Source organism: Lampetra fluviatilis, chromosome 31 (genome assembly GCF_964198595.1).
Source record: "Lampetra fluviatilis chromosome 31, kcLamFluv1.1, whole genome shotgun sequence".
NCBI classification, from domain to species: domain Eukaryota; kingdom Metazoa; phylum Chordata; class Hyperoartia; order Petromyzontiformes; family Petromyzontidae; genus Lampetra; species Lampetra fluviatilis.
Window position 1 is genome coordinate 4218897 of NC_136305.1, and position 21556 is coordinate 4240452.

At 44.1% G+C, this 21556-nt stretch overlaps 1 protein-coding gene across 3 annotated transcripts; it reads left to right on the forward strand.

Annotated features, from left to right (window-relative positions):
- Positions 1–2157: 2157 nt before the first annotated feature.
- LOC144943467 (chromobox protein homolog 1-like) lies at positions 2158–12906 on the forward strand. 3 transcript variants are annotated; one of them, XM_078870916.1, is made up of 6 exons: positions 2158–2222; positions 6766–6965; positions 7884–8199; positions 9203–9300; positions 9649–9709; positions 10287–12906. In XM_078870916.1, exons 2-6 carry the CDS (start codon positions 6766–6768, stop codon positions 10386–10388), a joined length of 777 nt encoding a protein of 258 aa, XP_078727042.1. In that variant the 5' UTR covers positions 2158–2222; the 3' UTR covers positions 10389–12906. The 3 variants fall into 3 exon arrangements, with proteins under 3 accessions (XP_078727042.1, XP_078727044.1, XP_078727043.1); XM_078870918.1 differs by having other exon boundaries at positions 2166–2222; positions 6763–6965; XM_078870917.1 differs by having other exon boundaries at positions 2168–2222; positions 6763–6965; positions 8007–8199.
- Positions 12907–21556: the final 8650 nt, after the last annotated feature.

Sequence of the window (21556 nt, forward strand, 5' to 3'; positions counted from 1 at the left end):
AACAACTGGCATAGGCAGGTAAGATAGAGACATCACAGTCAGTTAAGACTTTACCTGGTTAATAACGTCCTTCCAATGATTGCTCAGTTAGTACCCATCTTCTTGGTTGAAGTTGTGTCTGTGTTTATATATCTGGATGGCTTCATGAACAAATCTCTAATAGCCGGTGGGTTGGCAGTGTCTTGGAAAAGTCAGTTTCGTGTGAGCCCACTGGGTTAAAACAATGATCAGCAACGGCAAAGGTATTGGTCCTACCGTGTTTCAGATCTGCCTTGTGTTAGCGAAAGCGGGCCGAGACATGTCATTTTGTTTCCCAAATGTAACTGCTGCCGCAGCCACAATTCAGTTTGTAGACACTCGGATATTGCATATCAGGAATCACATCCTTTACAGATGGGATCAAATCACGGATTTGTGTACTGTGTTGAAACGAACCTGGATCTTGTGTTTGTTTAAGATTTTGGAAATCTTTTTGGTAACCCCTGCTATGTATGGCAAAGTGATGGTATTGGTTGGATCATCAGATGGCTGTCTCCCCTCATCAAAACCCTACACCATAGGGCCCATTAATTGCCATCCTTTTCCACTTCCATGGTGAATTTTAAAGATGGGTGTATGGAATTAATGTGGTTGAAAAATTGGTTCAGTGCTGGCAGGCCATGTGGCCAGATGACGAACGTGTCATCTACGTATCTCTTCCACAAGGACGTAGGGTGGATGTCTGGATGCAAGGCCGTAGCCATGTAGTCAAAATTGGGGGAGACCAAATCTTCCAGGGTGCATGGGGGTCCCAACCCAGAAAAAAAATCTAAATTTGAAAACTCATTTCCTGCCTAAAGTATTTAAAAATTCAACGACACATGGGATAGATTTTGGTATTTTATTTACAATAATGTATAATAGTGGATTGTATTACATTGCTGTTTTTACTTTTTTACCATTTCTTGTTTCATTGTATGTAATTGCAGAGATTAGGGATTAATAAAGTTCAACCATAACCACAATCATATAAACATACATCTATGCATTGATTTATATGAAGATAAGTCCAGATATTGTGGCCAAGGTTTAGCAAATTGATGTTTTTATTTACATAGCATAGCAATTTTTTTACAGCAATATATTGGGGGGGACATTTTGAGCATATTTTAATATGGGGGGGTGGGGATGTGTGCCCCCCAATATATATTATAATTACAGCCTTGTCTGGATGGCATCTGTCTCAAAATTCTCCATGCTAGCAACGAATTGCCACGTTCCGTTAAAGTGACACTAAAACCTTACCAATTGGCCGTGTCCGGTGTTGTCGGGTTTAACAACACGTTTATGTATTTAGACTATCTAACCCAAACAAAAAAACGCCCTCTATTATTCATGGACAATGTTTGTCGCGAAAGCCTACTTAGGTGTTAAAACGGTATTATTTATAATATTTTTTAGAAATTCTAGATTTGAAGCTTTCGTGATTGCAAGGATTCATACTCTTAGGTTTTTTCGGTAAAGTCACGTAGGTAAAAATGAAAATAATAATAGAAATAATAATAGAAATAAAATAATAAATCACGACGTTTCGGAAAAATCCTCACTTGATGCAGTAAATTTAGCTGTGATGGTCCCACCTGATGACGGAGACTTCGTGATTTATTATTTGATTTATAATATTTTCATTATTTATTTTTATTTTTACCTACGTTACTTTACCGAAAAAACTATTTATAATATTTTTTTAATTGTAATTACGATTTGAGGAACCGGATCTCCGGGGGGGAGGGGGTGTGTTCGTTCTGGATCCGGTTCCTCAAGTCGTAATTACAATTTAAAAAATATTAGAAATAGTTTTTTTCGGTAAAGTCACGTAGGTAAAAATAAAAAAATATATAAATAATAGTAGAAATAAAATAATAAATCACGACGTTTCGGAGGCAACACAAGTCTCCGTCATCAGGTGGGACCGTCACAGCTAAATTTACTGCATTAAGTGAGGATTTTTCCGAAACGTCGTGTTTTATTATTTCTATTATAATTTCTATTTTTTTTTTATAATTTTTTAAAATTTATTTGATCTACGTGACTTTACCGAAAAAACTATTTCTATGTTTTTTATTGTAATTACGATTTGAGGAACCGGATCTCCGGGGGGGGGGGAGGGGTTTGTGTTCGTTCTGGATCCGGTTCCGAACGCACGACGCGAGGGAAACTTCGAGAAGGCCACCGAGCGAGCGGTAAACCACAACAAAGCAGAACACACAAAAGACAACAACTTACACAAAGCTGGCACGTCTTCACTCGGTCAATCACAACCTCTTATAACCTCGCAACGCTGCAAGCACGTAACAGTTTGTGCGAATGCCGTCGATGGTGTCTTTTACGGTTTCGAAGCTGTTCGGGCCTTGCTCCTGAGGCTGCGTTTAGGCCGCGGCTGTTTATAATCTCGCTAATTAATTAAATGTACGAGGTGGTTATGTTGTTTAACTTGTCCGGAGCTGTATATGTTTGTTTGTTGTTAATATGCGCTGTTATCAATCGTAAGGTGAAGCGTGTAATATTTTTGTACATTTTGACGTGAATGTGCTTACGCAGGACTTTAAACAATGGGGGGCTCTGCATGTAAACAACTCATTAGGAAACCCGTGCATTAAAAAATATAATCGGCCGTAATAATAATAACAATGATACATTGCTGCAGTGTTAAATAGTCCGGGGTGACCACCGCGAGAAAGTTATCGAGTTTGTGTGCACAGATGCTAAGTGGATTATTAGATTTGTAGCATCGTTAAGAGGTGAAACCGCGGCTTGCGTTGGGGGGGGAGCTCATCTCAGATCCAGTAGTGGATGGGGCGATTTGTGACTTTGTGCATTGATAATTATGGTTGAATGATACTCTTAGGTTTTTTCGCTAAAGTCACGTAGGTAAAAGAAAATATTAATACATTAAAATAACTAAATTGAATCACGACGTTTCGGAAGCAACACAAGCATCCGTCATCAGGTGTAACTGCGCAGTCAAATCACTGTAGCGTGTGAAGTACAGTATAGCTATTCAAGACACGTGTCTTTATATAGGGGGCTGGGCAGGGAGGAGCCAATAAGTCGGGGGGTGGGGGAGATAACCATCTCGGTGCTTGTACAATGCAGTGTACAAGCACCGTACTTGTAGTGCAATTACATGACATTGGTTAATCAATATACTGATGTAAGTAACATATTGTACATGTACAGCACGTTGTCAGTCCGCTGCTGGATGGATGATGGCCTCACTAATCCCCAATTGTAACATAATTGCTTTCACATACAGTATATGCTTTAAGTTTCAAGTTTATTTTGTTGAACCAGGTAAAGACTCGAGAAACCAGGAAACTTTTATTTGCAAGATTTACCTGAGGGTATTATTCTGCCGATATGGGGCAATTATTTCAATACATCAATCAATATCAATAAAGAAGAATGTGTGTGTGTACAAACAGTCTCCAGGTTGTGGAAGACCCGACCTTACGGAAATGCTCCCTTACGGAAATGCTCCCTTACGGAAATGCCCCCTTACGGAAATGCCCCCTTACGGAAATGCCCCCTTACGGAAATGCCCCCTTACGGAAATTCCCCCTTACGGAAATGCCCCCTTACGGAAATGCCCCCTTACGGAAATGCCCCCTTACGGAAATGCCCCCTTACGGAAATGCCCCCTTACGGAAATGCTCCCATAAATCATGTAAAAAAATCAATATGCGGAAGTTTTTGTGCGCAAGTCGTGCGGAGCAGTGAGGTTGCGAATGAATGCCGCGGAGCGAGGTGTAAGGCAGGCAGCATCTTCCCCAAGGCGTTGATAGAAGCCGCTCTGCACTCTCAGTCACACTGTTACATTGTTACCGTGCGTATACCCGCTACATCGTCTCGTAACTTTCAATGTAACATCACCCTTCAATGCATTGCAATAATGACTGGAAAGCGACCAAGTGCTAGCAAGAGTGCAGGGCTTGCTCGTAGGCGTGAAGTGATTTATTTAGAGCAGAAAATGACAATAACTAAGCAGCGACAAAACTATTTCATCTCACATGAGCTCGGTCTCACTACCTCAACAGTGACTACAAATTTGAAGGACAGTGCTTGTATAGAGGAAGATCCCCAATTGCAATATTTCCAAATCTAGAATTAAAACATGTGAAAGGTTCGGCACCTTTAAAATAAACTGTGATAAGCAGCGATCGATCAGGTGCCGTCTGAGATGGATAAGTTGCTTACGTTGTGGATGGAAGATACAATTCAAGCGCGCTTAGCCTTATGGTGATTAAAGTTAAGGCTTAAAGTCTTTTCGAGGACGTGAAATGGAAGCACGGTGATCCTGACGCTAAATTTGTGGCCAGTCATGGTTGGTTTAATAGATTTAAGCCTCGTTTCATAATGTGAAACTGCCAGTGCTGATATGTAAGCAACGGAATTATATCCTGCAGTGTTGAAAAAAAATAATAATGAAGGTGGTTATATGGCAGGGCAAATATTTAACCTCGTGAGATGGGACTTTTTGGGAAAAAATGCCAGAAAAAACATACATTTCAAATGAGGAAAAGACAAAGCCAGATTTTAAGGCTGCGAAAGATCGCCTTTATGCTCCTGCTTGGGGCTAATGCAGCGGAGATCACAGACTGAAACCACTGATCGTGTATCATTTGGAAAATCCCAGTGCCTTTAAGGGCATCAGTAAGGTGACCCAGTTTATTTCCATTCAAGTCCAAAGGCTTGGGTCACAAAAGCAATATTGGAGGATTGCTTCATCAATTGTTTTACTCCCGATGCTTAAAAATGCTGCAGAGACGAGGGCATCCCATTCAAGATTTTGCTTGTGGTTGATAATTAATGCTCCTGGCCACGCCCCACATTTAGATGCTATTCACCCAAACATGAAAGTAGTGTTTCTCCCACCAAACACATTCAGTCCTCCAACCGATGGACCCAGGGGGTCATTGCACATTTTAAAGCCTATCTTTGCAGGACCCTTGTTCAAGCATTACTAAAACTTCAAATCTAGACATTGTTCGTTTTCGCGCTGTTGTCCCTTTTATATCACTACCTGCATTGTATCGCTGTGTATAGGCTCTGCACTTCCTATGATTCTTTAATTGATCGAATATTTACGTTAACACTACCCATTATTAAACTAATAGAACAGATACTGTGTCCAACTGTTTATGAATACCACGAAATAATTTAATAGCAGTCACTTCCGACTGTTCGTTTACCGTGTGTTAGGCAAGGCCTAGACTTCTACGATTGCTGTTGGCTGAGACCATAAGCAATCGAAGTGTAATTGTTCTAAAGTACATACAGTAAATAACTCATTAAATTAATGTAAAATGAAAGCTAGTAATAGAAACATGGGGGAAAAAATGATAGTCCTAAGCGTAGAAAACAATTACATAATGCTACAAAAGGAAAAGAATTAGGTAATGCTTCGAAAAATTCCATTGACTTAATCCTAGTGAAACTCGGGCTCGGTGAAGGCAGTGTTTTGGTGGAGCGAAGGTGACTTGCCTTACGCTTCACTTCGTGGTATTCATCTGCAACTTCTCCGCGCTGCACTGTTTGCGCTTATGTAACTAACGCAAACATTTCCGTATATTTACATTTTTTACATGATTTATGGGAGCATTTCTGTAAAGTCGAATATCTGTACGTCAGGTCTTCTGCAACCCAGGGAATTACTCTCTTGACATTGTGCTATATGTGTAAGTAATACGGTGCAGTAATAACAGTACAGTATAGCAGAGGTGGGACAAAGTCATTGTTATGCAAGTCCAAGTCGAGTCGCAAGTCATCAAATTCATGACTCGAGTCTGACTCGAGTCCAAGTCACATGACTCGAGTCCACATCTCATAGGTGGGACAAAGTCATTGTTATGCAAGTCCAAGTCGAGTCGCAAGTCATCAAATTCATGACTCGAGTCTGACTCGAGTCCAAGTCACATGACTCGAGTCCACACCTCTGCAGTATAGTATATCGTTTTTTGTCCAGGAAATCCAGACTGAATCTCAGGACGTTCTGAAGGGGCAATGAATGTTTATTATTTTATAATATCCATTGTTAAGGAGTGGTACAGGTTAATAAAGTAATAGCGATCGAGTAATTCAAATTTGACAGGAATATTGATGGCATGAGTTAATGTGGTACAGTATATAGCAATAATGCCTATAAATGTCGACAGCTTGGGGAAGCCTTCATCCAGCAGTGGATTGACCATGGCTAATGATGAATTCCTCTTATGTAATAATGCCCATGCATAAATCGTAATCTCGTCAGATCTAGGAAGTAAAGCAGTGGGTAAGTCTGGATGGATTGTCTTTCGATGGATGACCACCATGCACGCCATGTTGTCATAGGTAGCTGTGGGTCTACGTTGCAGTGCAGCAAAGTCTGTTGTGCTGTGCTTCTATGCACTCCGCCTTACACCACTCACACTGACCAGGGTAGTGAAGTATGGTAAAACAAACCCGATGACCGACATGGTCTGGTGAGGCCATCATCCAGCAGTGGACTGACAAAGGGCTCTTAGGTTATTTTCTCATATGGTATGTAATGGATTGTCACGTGACCAACTACACTGAAATGTGCCATGTGGTAGAAAGTTCGCACGTGCCATTAGGTTCGATCATTAATAAAACGGAACTTGATTTGATATGTAATTCTGTGACTTGTAACCTTTAATTGATCATCCAAAACCATTACCAAACTATCGATCATCAGCCCGACTAATTCGTGAACGTAATTTTCAGAAGATGGGGAAGAGCAAGCAAAACAAGAAGCACCTTGAGGAAGAGGAGGCGGAGGAAGAGGAGGCGGCAGAGGAAGAGGTGGTGGGTGGAGGGGTACCGGAAGGAGAGCTGGAGGAGGAGGAGTATGTGGTGGAGAAGGTGCTTGACCGGCGAGTGGTCAAGGGCAAAGTTGAATACCTGCTCAAGTGGAAGGGCTTCTCACAGTAAGAGTGGCATACTGTCTTGCATGGCCAAAAGACAATTAGTTGATAATCCACCCAGCTGGGAATTGAGGATTCAGAATCTCACTACTCGTAGCGAAACATAATAGGGTAACATTTACGTATGCAAACTAGCATGTGCATGTGCCTGACATTCATATTTTAATTGTGTATATTATCTGAAACGTGCTTGGAATTGCACTGAGAGATTAGGAACACATGCATTATAAAATATAGGCAAGTTATAGGCATATAGGTTGTTAAGGAACATAAGTGTGCTGGGGCAGGACATATTGCTAGCAGAGATGATGGCATGACCCGGTCAAATAAGAGAGAACACGCTCGAGAGATATTTCGCTGTTGAAATTAAGTGTAATCAACTCGTGCATGCAGGACCGTGAGTGAGGGTGACTTGTGGGAGGCCGCACATCCATCAGCAAATTAATCGTGACTGATGATGATGATTGAACAATTGCATTCTTCATCGTGGAGTGATGTTTGGCAAGAGATATCTCCACATTATTTTACTTTAAAGCTGAAAAAAGTTCAACATTAATAATTTGCAATGGATTTCTTTTGTTTGTGCTTGTGCACCACTTCTAACACAGTCCCTTAATTTCTTAAAATATAAATTTGATGTAAGACTTGTATCATGTGATTTCACTAATGAGTGTTTAGTAGTCAGCAGGTATGTTATAATGTATCAAATCGTTGATTACAATCTAATTCTCCTACACATCCTATGGTAATGTTATGATTAGGCTAATTGAGTGGACTAAAGCGTGCAAACAAGATCCAAATATATCAATACAGAAGAAATGGTAACACTTTTGAATGGATTTGCAAATTGTTGATGGGGGACCGAGTAGTCACATGCCACATTTGTTATTAAGTTTTCAGCAATGCGACTCCGAATTCCAGATCTGATTGTAGGAGCAACCCCACCGATAAAGCTTCTGACCTACTTGCTGTACAGCCAAGGGGTGGGAGGAGGGGGGATTCAAAAATCGCTGACGCCAGCCTGGACGTCCGTGTTGCCACCAGTGACGACAACACTTGGGAGCCAGAGGAGAACCTGGACTGCCCAGAGCTCATCAGCCAATACCTGGAGTCTCAGAAGTCGACGCCAAAACATAGCGGGGCCAGCGAGGAACGGGGGGAAGGGCAGAAGCGCAAGGCCTCATCCCTCAATGGTTCAGATGACGGCCGTTCCAAGAAGAAGAAAGAGGAAAGGAAGGTGAGTTATATTCTGTGTAACAGAACGTTGACTACACAAGGCGCGTGTTGGCTGTGCTGCACACCTTTAATCAATCGCTTTGAAAACAAGAGTTTGGTGGATCACAAATTCGTGAAACTCCTTCCCTACCTGTTGGGCATGCGTCTCCATATGTGGGGCTGTTTGCCAGGGTATGATGGCAGTATAGCAAGTAGATTCATTTTGATCTGTATGGCGTATGGAGTGTTAACCCCTTTGCACCAATGGGTGTTCTCTGGGTGCTTTGAGTTCATCCCACATGTATAAACACTTATTGATAGCCAAATACTCCAATATATAATCACAGAACTCAGGAAATTGTTGGCACGGGTTATGGCTACATTTCCACATTGATTTCCTGACCATGCGAAAACTGTGCATTACAAATTTTCGAGATGCAATTTGCAACCAGTGCGCTTCGTAAAAATATACATCCCTATAAGTGGGTAATTAAGGAATCGCCTGCAATTGTCAGGGTTCTGCAGCTTGGTATTTATAATTGTTATTATGCAGCCATGTCCAGTGATTGCATTAGACCCGAGAAGGCTAGGGTGGGGGTTGCTGCCAAATGCCAACTGCAGTCAACATATTGTCATGGGCCTCACTAAAAGTTCACACTCGGGAGTGTGATGCTAGAGGTGTGAAGGCATTCTACTTGGCTGTTGTTAGTAATGTAGTTGCTGAGCAACAAGGGGCAGTCAATAATGTGCCAGTTTGCAGGTGGGCGATGGTTTCATTTCTGGTAATTGTAGTGGGGAATATTTAGAGGGTGTATAACCAAAATAACTAAGAGAAATATAAATTGAATGTTAATATTTCTGAGGACAAACAGGTTGGAAAGTGTGATAGAATCCATGGATACGCATGATTTGTATTGCTTTTTAGGTGAGGAAGTGAGCACTGTAGTAGTCCCATTGAAACCATTGCATTGGTTCCTGGTGTTTTTTTCTAAAAGATGTGTGTGATTCACTTCTGTATCTCCAAGGCTGACGACAGAATCCGAGGCTTCACTCGGGGCCTGGAGCCGGAGAGAATCATCGGCGCCACAGATTCCAGTGGAGAGCTCATGTTTCTCATGAAGTGGTAAGAGCTGAGATTGTATTCGTTTGACCCAATGTTATTGAACTCTTAAAATCGCCTTTTTTAAAAGGTAGTTTGTCATACTATTTAGTATTTGTTCACACACGGAATTTTTACATTCTTCAAATATTAAAAAAACTTTCCTGAAACAGGGCATTTTGGTCCTCTGCATATGTATTTTGTACATGCACTTCACTTACAGTTTGGTACTAACGATGGGTGCGATGTGAAGGCTGAATCCATCCTATATTCTTGCAGGAGAATTCCATCTGCAATACCGAGCGAATATGACCATATAGTGCATTGTGGGGAAGTTTGGTTAATTTTCCTGAATGCTTTTTTTATCGACAGGAGAGATTCTGACGAGGCGGATCTGGTACCAGCGAAGGAGGCCAACCTTAAATGCCCTCAGGTATACATGGATTTTCAAATTCACGACTTTCACACATTTACTGGACTTCTTAACTCGCAGAACGTCAACAATATTTGTACTTGGTTTAATGTAAACTATTTATATTTTAACAGGTAAGGCCCACTAAGTTATATAGCTCTTTTTCAGAAGCGACCTGCCCACAAATAATAGCTCAACGAAGTGGATTATCATGTGGAAATTTATAGCAGCCAAATACTCTAAATGCATGTTTATGAATTTGGAGGGAAAAACTGGAGGATCCGGAGGAAAATCCATGCAATACCGGGGAGACCATGCAAATTACAAATATACAAGCGTCAGGGTCAATTTCAAACCCATGACCTCCTGTCTACTTGGCAAGGGAGTTACCATCTCTCCATCGTGTCATATGCTTATCTGATTTGAATGTGATCATAACCAGTTAATCTGCAAAAGCTGAAAGGTATTTATTTACTTGACGAATGAAGCAAACCTAGTTCCAGGTTCAACTTGACTTCGTCGTTAATGGTAGGATATAAAAAGGTAAAGGTGCTGCCCTGCAATTACCTGCTTGAACTGTGCACCCCTCCCCCCTCAGGTGGTGATTTCATTTTACGAGGAGCGCCTCACGTGGCACTCCTACCCCGGCGACGAGGAGGACAGGGATCGCAGGGAAGAGACCGCCGAGGTGGCTTTGTGAGCCAAGTGGTCACTCCTGAAAAGCCAGAGACCACCCCTCCAACCCCGTCCTGATCACAGCCCCCCCGTCTCTTCCACACCGCCATTGCCAGGGATTCATTTCAGCTGCGTTTGTCCCGAGTCGACGACCCCAAGGCCGTTTTCTTGTTTTAAGCGACGCTCTTGTTCTCTACACACACAAAAAAAGGAAATTGATGCTACGATTGCTCTAGCTGCACCAAAAAAAATCCGCTTTTTCAGTTCTCTGGAATCTGCAGCGCACGAAGCCGCCAATGTCGTGCGATAAATTAGCATATGTCCAGTCTGTTTCCCTAGAGAAGCGACGCATACCGTGCGGTGTGGTTATAAAGCCTGCCAGGTGTTGCACTGTACACATTTGGCAGCAATTTGGCTACAGAGAAGGTGTTGGGGGTGTCTTGCATATGTTACGGTTTTTTGCAGTAGTGGAAAAAATGTGGCCTGAATCACGTTATTTTGACTACAATTTTACCAGAACATGAGTTATTTTTTTAACCATCTCTTTTATCCGATAAACTAAAAGGTTTGACATGCACAAAGAAATAATTTATAATTCGAATCCATTTTTCAATCATGCCAATCTCCAAAACGCACTAGATCTTGCGACACATTGTAATTAATTTAGTCTCCATGTGCACAATTGTTTTTGAACTTGGCGATTGCATTCAAGCACCCACATATATTTTGTTGCATTCTATGTGGGCATAATAGTTATGTCTCTTAGGAATTTCGATGGAAACATTGCAATCGATAGGTGTTGAATGTGTGGTGAGCACTGCAGAATCCACAGCTTTGAGACATTTTTTATCCTAGCAGTGATATACCATTGTCTACGGAATATTTTTATCTCGAAAATACGCTTGTGTGTTTCCATCTTATGCAATGGGACATACAAAACTAGACGTGCTTCACTCCTTTCCTCTCACACACGCAAGGGTGAGAGGGAGGGAGGGAGTCCTATCTTTTTTAGCGGAGAGGAAGAAAAAGCTTCTGCGCTTGTGCTTCACTCATTCGCGGGTGGAAAGGAAAGAAAAGCAAGTTTGGACAGGTTCTGTCCTATTCTTTGCAACAAAACAAAACTCGTGCGTCGTGCCGTGGGACCACTGCAGAAAACCGAAAACTATTTTAACAGGATTTCTCCTGTTCCGCCAAACAGAAAGAAAGGAAGTGCATCCATTCAGCTCAGTCACAATCGCAATGGATTTAATGTGCAGCCTTTGTTTCCTGAAGTTTAGTTTCATCCAGCTGTACACGTCTTGTTCGTGTGTCTGTATCGTGCTTTTTCCTGGTGTTTCCTGCAAACAACTTAGTAGATACCATCTTTACAGTCTAGCATCGCACATTTGCGGTTTTATGACAATTTTCTTTGGCTCTGAGACGTAGCTTGAAAACACATTTCCTCACTGCTTTTACTCCTGTTGGACTAATTTACCGCCATTGTTTTAACAGTGGAATACCCGCAACATAAGCGCAGAGGGTAACACCCAACCACAACAAAGCGCAGTCAGACCTGCGAGAACAGAACGTCAGCGTGGGCAGCGTGTCGGGACAGACGAAGAACCCGAGGCTGTCCTCGCAGCGACTAGGCAGCACGTGCAGTGGTACCGCACGCGCGCCTCAGCCGGGAACAGCGGCAGGCAAGAAGAACGGAGGACAGACAACGGCATCAGCAGCGCCGAAATTCATTTTGGAGGAAAAGCTTGACGCCGTGAGAGCGGGCAACGGAGAGAGGCACCGGCACCACCGAGCGAAAGTAAGCCGATGAAATGGCTTGACGCCGCACGAGAGCTGAAAAGAAAGAGGGGGGGGGGGGATGGAGAGAATGGTGCCACCGAGTGAGAAAGGGCTGTTGGATTTGAACGGAGAGGAAGCCAATGTCGAGACGTGCAGTTCAAAGTCGGGGTGACAAATAATGGGCCTGCTTGCCTTGGCCAAGTCACTTCAGCTTTGTCTCTTGTGTGCTGCAAGCTCTTGGAGGTAGGCTTAAACTTGTCACAAAGGAATAGTAATTTTCTTTTTTAAATGGCTAAAACAATATGCAATTAAGCATGAATAGAATTTCTTTTGAAAGAATAAAGATCCTAAAATATTCAAATGTCGAAAACGTAACTGCTAAACGATGAACGTACATAGTTCCGCAGATTCCTGCGAGTACGTTTAATATTCTTATTAGGGTCCGTTTTCTGTTCGCCCTACACAATTATATAATTTGACGACACGTTCCTTTTGAGCACGAATTTATTGCAAATCTCCGAGCATTTGGATGTAACTGACTGTAAATTTAGAAATATCCCCTTTGTGTTGATCCCATGACGGGAGAGTCCCCCATGCAATGTTCGTTTACCATTCCTTGACACGGGAAGGTCAAGGAATGGCAATTTAAAAGAAGCTATGTTTTATAAGCACTTTTAGTGGGTTTGTATATGGGGGAAGACTGTTTTTGTTCTTATCTTATCTGGGCAATTTGTTACCTAAAGCTCTTGATAAAGTTATGCTATTGATGGCAGTCATTTGTACATTTAAAACATTCCTTTTCGCCTTTGGTGATCATGTAAAGCGCATGTCCTTGCAACACATTTTGGATGTTTAAATCTATAATAGCCAAATTTGGTGGCTAAAGAATTCTGCCCAGGTTATGCCTAAATTGTGAAGGCATTAACATCCCTGTGCACATACGTGTTTACCATGAAAATGTTTTCTGGTAATATACATGCCACCAATATCTTCCCCGCGTAATAATAATTATTTTCTTATGAGTGAAATGGTGGCACAGTGGTTGGCGCACTGCTGTGGACTTGACGACCTGAGTGATTCTCGCCCATAGCTAACATCGTTCGCAAGTTATATCTGAACGGTTCCTATGACTAACAGCACGGGAGAGGCCTTCATCAACAGTGAATTGACAAAGGCTGATACGTTATTATATTAAATTTAATGAAAAATTTAAACTTTCAGATGCTGTTTAATCGCATGTAATTTCCTTTTGCCCTCTTAAACCATACCAATTACAACAACTTATATGTATGGGTGATTTAGTTATGCATACAAAGTGATTTAATGCTATTGACAATGTGTCCAATGCATGTATAATGTAGAGGATAGGCACGGCCAAACTGCGGCTTGCAAGCCACGTGGCTCCTGGGCAATTCAAGTCCCATCACAATAGATTCGCGGACAATTTTGATTTTTTTGTTTATTTCAAACAGGACACATCTGGTAGCAGAGCCAGACACGAATCCTGCGTTGGGATGCTGCCACAGATTTTCTGAGTTTAAAACGCCACAACCAAACGGGGCGAGTGAACTTGCCGTGTGACCATTCCCCGTGACGTGTGTCTTGTGGTTCTCGGCCATATGAAGATTTTAGATGCAGCTCGGGATCGGAAAGTTTGGCCACCCCTCCTATTGGAAAAACTTATAAAGAATTGGCATGCAAGACTTGTGCACAAAATTGTCAGCTCAGGATAGTGTTCCAATTGGCTTAATGATGAACGTATTTTACCTATATATGCTCACTACATGTGTGTGTGCTCATGCATACAGGGAAAGCTAACACATTAATGGGGCATAATTACGCTCGCAGTGATTAGGAACTCGTGTAGCTAGAAGATTATGGTCGTGTGAGAGCCTACGCCTTACGTGGATATGTGGCTTTGTCTCACCGTTTCAGTATAAAAAGTAACTTTTTTGGACATTAAAGGTAATATCTGCACCGTATGTATGGTTAACTTCTTTCGCACCGTATGTAGACATACAGTGCGGGGGAAGGACAAACTAAACAAGCAGTTCTAAAGTAATTAGTTTTAAATTTAGATTTAGAAGGGCATAGCTCCAGTGGCTTTGTAATATCGTAAGGGAAGAGCGTTCCAGATGGTCGCAGAAGCGCATCTGAAAGCATGTGATGTAGTGACCGTCTTTGATGATAGGCTGCAATCGTGGCATACGTGACGAAATTGATATCTGCGATTTGGCATAAAAATCTAAATATGAACGTAGCCCTTTAGAAATGTGCTCTATTTCAACAATGGAAATTTGTTTATATATGTCGATATGTCGTAGTTGTCAGTGTTTTGTTATTGTTGTACAAAACTAGGACGTGATGTAAACTTTTTGAATGCTCTGCAAAAGGAGATGTCGATGCTATAATCGCACAATGAAATCACCATATTCTTTCCCATCATGGGACCTCATGGGCAGAACTTGTACGTTTTGGGTACTTTGCGCTACAAGACATACAGCTTCAGTCCTTTCGGCAGAACATAGGGAACATTAACCTCTATTACGAGGCACAAATGTTGAGGCCATTCAGAAAAATCTGTGAAACTTGCAGATGGGACCGAGTGTGATTATGGTTTTAGGCTCTGTAACCTCGCCCCGTTCCCACCAGAACCCCACAACCCCATCGACCCATCGTTTTAGATCATTAACCCATCTGCTTTCCAGCACCTAACATCACCTGTCTCCATGACCACTCCCTCAGATCCAACCCCTCTTCTAGATCTTCCCCCCCCCCCATACCTCGGCCACTACATCAGCTCCTCACCCATGTGGGTTCCAGACCCAGAATCCCTTTAAAATATGAGCTTCAATTCACGCCAGCGGTTTGCCATCGGGTGTATGGCGGGCTGCGTACATGGCCCCAAAAACAACTAATCTGTCGGTGCTGCTGATGGTCGCCCGCTTAGCGGCTCGTCAGCTGGCATGTGAACTGGTCGAGATCTGACTGGCCGAGGCATCAGCTGGGCAACGATGAGCAACGGAGCCCATAGCTGCCCTCTCTCATGTAGGCCGCAGGCTGCCGGCCTGCATGGCTGACGACTCCACAGCCATGGATGTTTTCCAGCGCTGCTCCACTGTCAATGCTGTAGGTCCCAGGCTGGCGTGGCGAAACACGTGGCTGGCGGCTTCAGCAGGGCAGCTGGGAGCATTGACCGGTGCTGCTCTGCTGTCAGTGATATAGACCGCAGGCTGGCAACTCCCATGCCAGGGCAGACATGGGCGTTGGTCGACGTTACTCTGTTGTCGACGATGCCAGCGGCTGGCCGCTTGGCGGTCCGATGGCTGGCTTTGTCCCTGGGCCAGACTCCGGCTAGAGGCCGCTGCTCCACTCGAAAAGGGAAGGGGCAAGCTGTCACTACGTGCCACCATCCGTGACGTTGGAAACGGCACTCGGCGGTCCTCGCCGCCTTTCCAGCACTTATCTTCTGTCTCCATCACCACTCCCTCAGCTCCATCCTATTTCCCAAATCTTTTCCAAAAAACACCCCCGACAACTTCACCGCTCAGACCAGGTCAGCTGCAGTCAACTAGTACACCAATTGTTGATTCCAAAATTAGCATTTATGGGTGTTTAAACTAATTGTAAAGAAGATGGTCGAGTTTGATTGTGTAAAGACCTTCAGGTCTTCAAAGTTCATGAGTTGATGTGTAGAGGAGTGTTGTACCTCACTAGTTATGTGACTTCCAAGATACTGTGCAAATGTTCACGTCGAATCTGACCTTTTGAAAGTGTTTTTGTGTTATCACTATTTACCTTTACATCTGTAATAGCCCACATGAAATTCGAAATTCCGATGAAATGGGAAATAAAACCCATAAGTGTAACTTCCGTGTATGTGCATGTACGCACGTGTGGTCTGGCCACATCACCCCTTGTGTGCGATACCGCCATAACAGATTGTCGCCATATAACACTTTCACCAGGCTATAGGGAAACTTTGTCGTGTGTGATGACAACACTGGAAACAAAACAGTACGTTAGAAATAAAAAAGTACTACTCACACTAAGCCATGATTACACGTTAAGTCAATTTGAGAATACGATATGGCTTGTAGCCGCATCGACAGCATTACAAGTATGCTGGCTGCTGCATGTATAGTAATACCCTGATTTCTTAAGTCTCTCCCGTTAGCGTCGTTTTGCAAGTACGTCGTCGTTTTATTAATACCGCTACCCGATTTGCGTCGCCTCACCCCCACACGTCGCTCGCAACATCGTCTGTTGCTTCAGCCTTCGCCTCCGATATTCGTCGTCGCACCTTTCAGAAACGAACCCCCGATGATTCAACGATTTTAGCTTCCACATGGGAAGTTGAACCTCCATAAACCCGGTCCCTTCCTCTTTAGGTCCTGCCCCTTGGGCACGTGGTTGGGCAGGGGTTGGGTAGTGACGCCATCGCGAATGGATGACGCGGGCCTTCTCCCCCACCGCCACACCGCGTGCTTCTCATATTCTTTTATTACTTCCCTTCTACGTGACTTTACCGAAACAACCTAAGAATATGATTCCTTGCAGTCACGAAAGCTTCAAATCTAGAAATAAACGCGTGCTTCTCGTTTGATGATCTCGTGGCGCGCGGTGAAATTTCGTGAACGCGGGAATTTGATTTCGTTCATCGAAAAGTGTCCACGATTTGTAAATTGCGCTCACGCTAAATTTCATGAACCGAACGTTCGTAAATCTAGAGATACCTGTATTGAGACTCGGGCTGACTAAAAGAGCCTTAAATTTCGATTTAAAGCTTTCGTGACTGCAGGGATTCATCTTCTTGGTTCTTTCGGTAAAGTCACGTAGAAGGGAAATAATAAAATAATAAAAAATAAAACACTGCCAAGCTAGGAGCTTATATATAAGCTCCTAGCTTGGCAGTGTCTCATTCTTCACCTGAAGACGGCTGCTTGCGTTGTAGCCGAAACGTCGTGAGAATTATTTTATTTTATTATGTTTTCTTTTTTATTATTTTATTACTTTCCTTCTACGTGACTTTACCGAAAGAACCAAGAAGATAAAAGAGGCTTATTTTAGTTGATTTAATCACACGTCATTTACATGTTGCTGAATGCAACACTTGGGAATTTTCCCATTATTCATCAACTCAACACGTAGGCTTTCGCGACCAATATCCAGAATTTAGTTTTTTTTTGTTAGATCGTGTAATTGTAGATGTAGGTTTATTCTCCAACACACCGGTGTGCTGAACTAGTAACGAATTGGCACGTTTTGTTTTCGTGACAAACTTTACTAATTGGCTGTGTCGGGTGGTGGTGGGTTGAATGGCACATTTATATTTACGCGATCTAACCCAAAAACCTCTCATGGGTTTATCGACTTATCCTAAAGTATATTTGTTTAATAAATCAGTGTGGCAGTGGAGTGTGCACTGCAAGTTAGACCGCGGCAAGGTAAGGTAAAAATAACGAGCCTACCTTTACCCTACCCTTTACCTTACCACAATACAATTACTCTACCCTTACCTTTTACCCTTTAGCAAGGTAAGGTAAAAGTTTAAAAGCAACGAGCCTACCTTTACCCTACCTTTTACCGTTACCCCATACAAATTACCCAATTACAGGCTAATTACCGGGGTACTACACATGAAAAAAGTTTATAACAGGTAAATGCTAGGTAGAGCGCTTTAATCGTATAGAATACTCTCGAATCGGGCATTGAGGCTGTCGACGACACTGTCCTCCATAACCTCGTCCCAGTCGTCTTGTTCGATGACGATCTCATCAACAACCTGATCTTATTGCCTGCCGTCGTCCTCGGACGAACGCCACTCCGGCCCAGTTAGACGGGACCTTCAGGCAGCCGGCCGCGAACCATGAGCGCAAGCACATGGACTGGATGAAGAGCGTCGACGACAGCGACTGGCGAACGCACGTGAACTCCCGCCCGGCTTCGCTATTCGCGCCTTCGCAGGGAGTTGACGTCGCCGGCGCTCCCAAGTAGTCGCAGGCCATCTTGTAGTGGGCAGGGAGCATCTCTTTGCGGGGAGACCACCACTGCATTACGTCAATGAAGGCACTGGCGGTCGTGATGCCCATGCTCAGAAAACGATCGACTTCATCGCCATCGTCGACGGAGTTGCCGACGTTGTTGAACACGGTGCTGAACAGTGACCCCTCATCCATATGGGCAGCGACTGCCGTCGGCGGGATCGCGAGCACGTCCGAGTAGCGATGCTGCAGGACCCTCCATCCAATCGTGCGTGTGCTCTCACGGGAACGCATGCCGCTGGCTGCCTCTTTCGATTGCTGTTCGCAGCCACCCCGGAAATGCCATTGCTGGCATCCTCGACCTCATCCTCTACCTCAAGAACGTGGCCCGTCTCCATCTGTTCCGACATCAATGATTTCAATTTAAAATGGAGGCCACGGACTGCGCCACAGAGCTTTTAGCGAGTGGTAAACAGGGTATTTACCGGGTAATACTTTGCGCTACCTTTACCCTACCGGGTATTTTTTCCACGCTACCTTTACCCTACCCTTTACATTACCCCTTGGCATGGTCGACACCTTTACCCTTTTACCGGGTAAAAATAAATTACCTAACCTTGCCGAGGCCTACTCCAAGTATGAAGTATGAATCCAGCGACCAGAGTTCGATTCCCTGCCATGGCGAGTGACATCTTAACTGGTCATGGAGCCCCTTATTAACCAACCTGCATCGACCAGCGTGATGAAGTATGGTCAAACAACCCCAAGACCGATAGCGTGAATAGGAAGGCCCTTCAGCAGATCACGTGTTGTCATACGATTTAGAGTTGAGGGGCACCTCATGAACCCAGAACAAATAACCCACAACCAAAGTATATACTTTACATTCAATTATATTATACATAAAATTATCATTTAATGTACGTATGTAGATCTAAACAGAGGATGCGAAACAAACCGGCACAACATTACAAAGCTTAGGGTTATGACTTGTCAATACACACACAATAACTTTGAATGGCACATTCATGATTGTGTGATAGCGCTCGATCTGTTGAAGGCTTCCCAGCCTGCGTAAGTAGGTATTCAGTGTTTGTTCGACCATACTTCATCGGCGGGTTGGTCAAGAAGGGACTCATGACACCACGCGTGGACTCCCAGCATCAGACAAACTAACCACAACCACACCGTTTACAATACTGTACCACGATTGTGCGGATCCAATACGCCTTTGTCCCTCCACGCAAACACAATGAAATAATATTTTATACATTCCCCCAGCAGCCACACGGCCTTCTGGGAGTACATCATTGCAGCACAAGTATGTCCACAGGCGAACACATTCCTGCGGAGGGAGCTGGTAGGAACGTTGGGTTGCTCAGTCAATGGCCAGGGTCAACGGCAGCGTGGTGTATTCCGCGAATATGCCCGACTGTGAGGGCGGGCACAAGCCGGCGTGAGTAGGTTAAACGTTGAGTTTTATAAGGGCACCACGTGGTGACCAGCCCCTCCCCACCCACCCAGCCCCTCCCTCCCCACCCAGCCCCTCCCTGCACGACGGACACAATAATCCCGTGGGCAGGTGTCACCAGGAGGTTCCTACCAGTAAAACTCTGGACCTGTTTCAACACTCATTGTCTCATTAGCAGTCAGACTTGCATTTTGTCCATTATTTAAAGTACACATCCCAACGTGAGCTTATGTACGCACACAACATACTACAATGTACACAACATACTACAATGAACATACCTTTGTGTGCCCAGACATGAGGTCATGGACACGCTTTTATCAACAAATGAACAAAAAAACCAACAATATTCATACTTTTTTGGCATATATTTTATCAATTGCTTATGCATGCACACAAAAATGTTATACCCCAGAGATTACGTTAATACATTGACTCCGAGCATTTGTACAGAAGCACACACACCATACACAATATGAACACGATTGTGCATATTATATCATTGGTTACAGGACGCGTCCTGACCATCAGCTGATGCAGACATGCAGAGCAGTGCTCACGAAGCTCTGTGTTCTCAGGGATGGCATGAAGCACACACAGCGGGCTCCCAGAGAAACACATGCCGTGATAATGACTGTATTTGACTTAATATTCCTATTTAAGTTGTTAAGCTTTGTGTGCAGACATGTCATCAGCTACCGACACTGACATCCATCAAATGATAGACTTTTGGCACAAGTGCTGTTGACGAGCACCTATTAATGCCGAAAAAGCACACGGAGGGGGTGGTTGAGCAGCACCACACACTACCGCCTTTGTCTCCCCAGTGGCGATGTTTACACACAAGCACCAGGTACTCATTTGAGGCTGAGTCGACCTAGGGGAGACCCAGGACCGGCTCAGATAATCATCATCGGTTGTTGGCCGTGAGAAGGAATTGAACTCGGGTGGCCGGGTTCGTAGAGCAGCGCGCTAACCGCTATACCACCGCTCTCCACTCACACACACACCTTTGTTGTGTATGAGTCAGAGTGTGAGTCAGAGTGTGTGTATGTGTGTAAGAGTGTGTGTGTGTATGTGATTGTATGTGTGTCAGAGTGTGTGTGGATGTGAGTGTGCATGTGTATGTGAGTGTGCATGTGTGAGAGTGAGTGTGTCAGTGTATGTGAGAGTGTATGTGAGTGTGTGTCAAGAGTGTGTATGTGAGTGTGTGCAGACATGACGTCAGCATACTCCCTCAGCATTGTGGTGGAGACAACACACACACGCACACTGACACACACACCGTGACACACTTATGCACACAGAGAAAAACCCCCGTATAGCCTTAACATACTGTAGGGGCAAGTGCTATTAGCAAATAGCACCTATGAAGGCCGGAACGGTTCACGAGGGGGTGGGTGGCCAGCACCACGCCCGACCGCCTTTGTCTCCCCAGTGGCGATGTTTACACACCGCACCGGGTACTCATTTGAGGCTGAGTCGACCTAGGGGAGGCCCAGGACCGGTTCAGATAATCGTCAACGGTGGTGGCCGTGGGCGGGAATCGAACCCGGGTCGCAGGGTTCATAGCGCAGTGCGCTAACCGCTACACCACCGCTCCCCTTATGCACACAGAGACACACGCAGTGACACACACAGTGACACACACACAATGACACACACAGTGACACACACACAATGACACACAGTGACACACACACAGTGACACACAACAACAACCGCCATTCGCCACTAAGTGGCGGTGACGTCACCACGACGCTTGTGCCAGGCCATGTGCACCTTGAGGCCACGTGACACACACAATGACACACAGTGACACACACACTGACACACACAATGACACACACACAGTGACACACACACACAGTGACATACACACAGTGACATACACAGAGTGACACACACACAGTGACACACACACAGTGACACACGCACATAGTGACACACGCACACTGACAC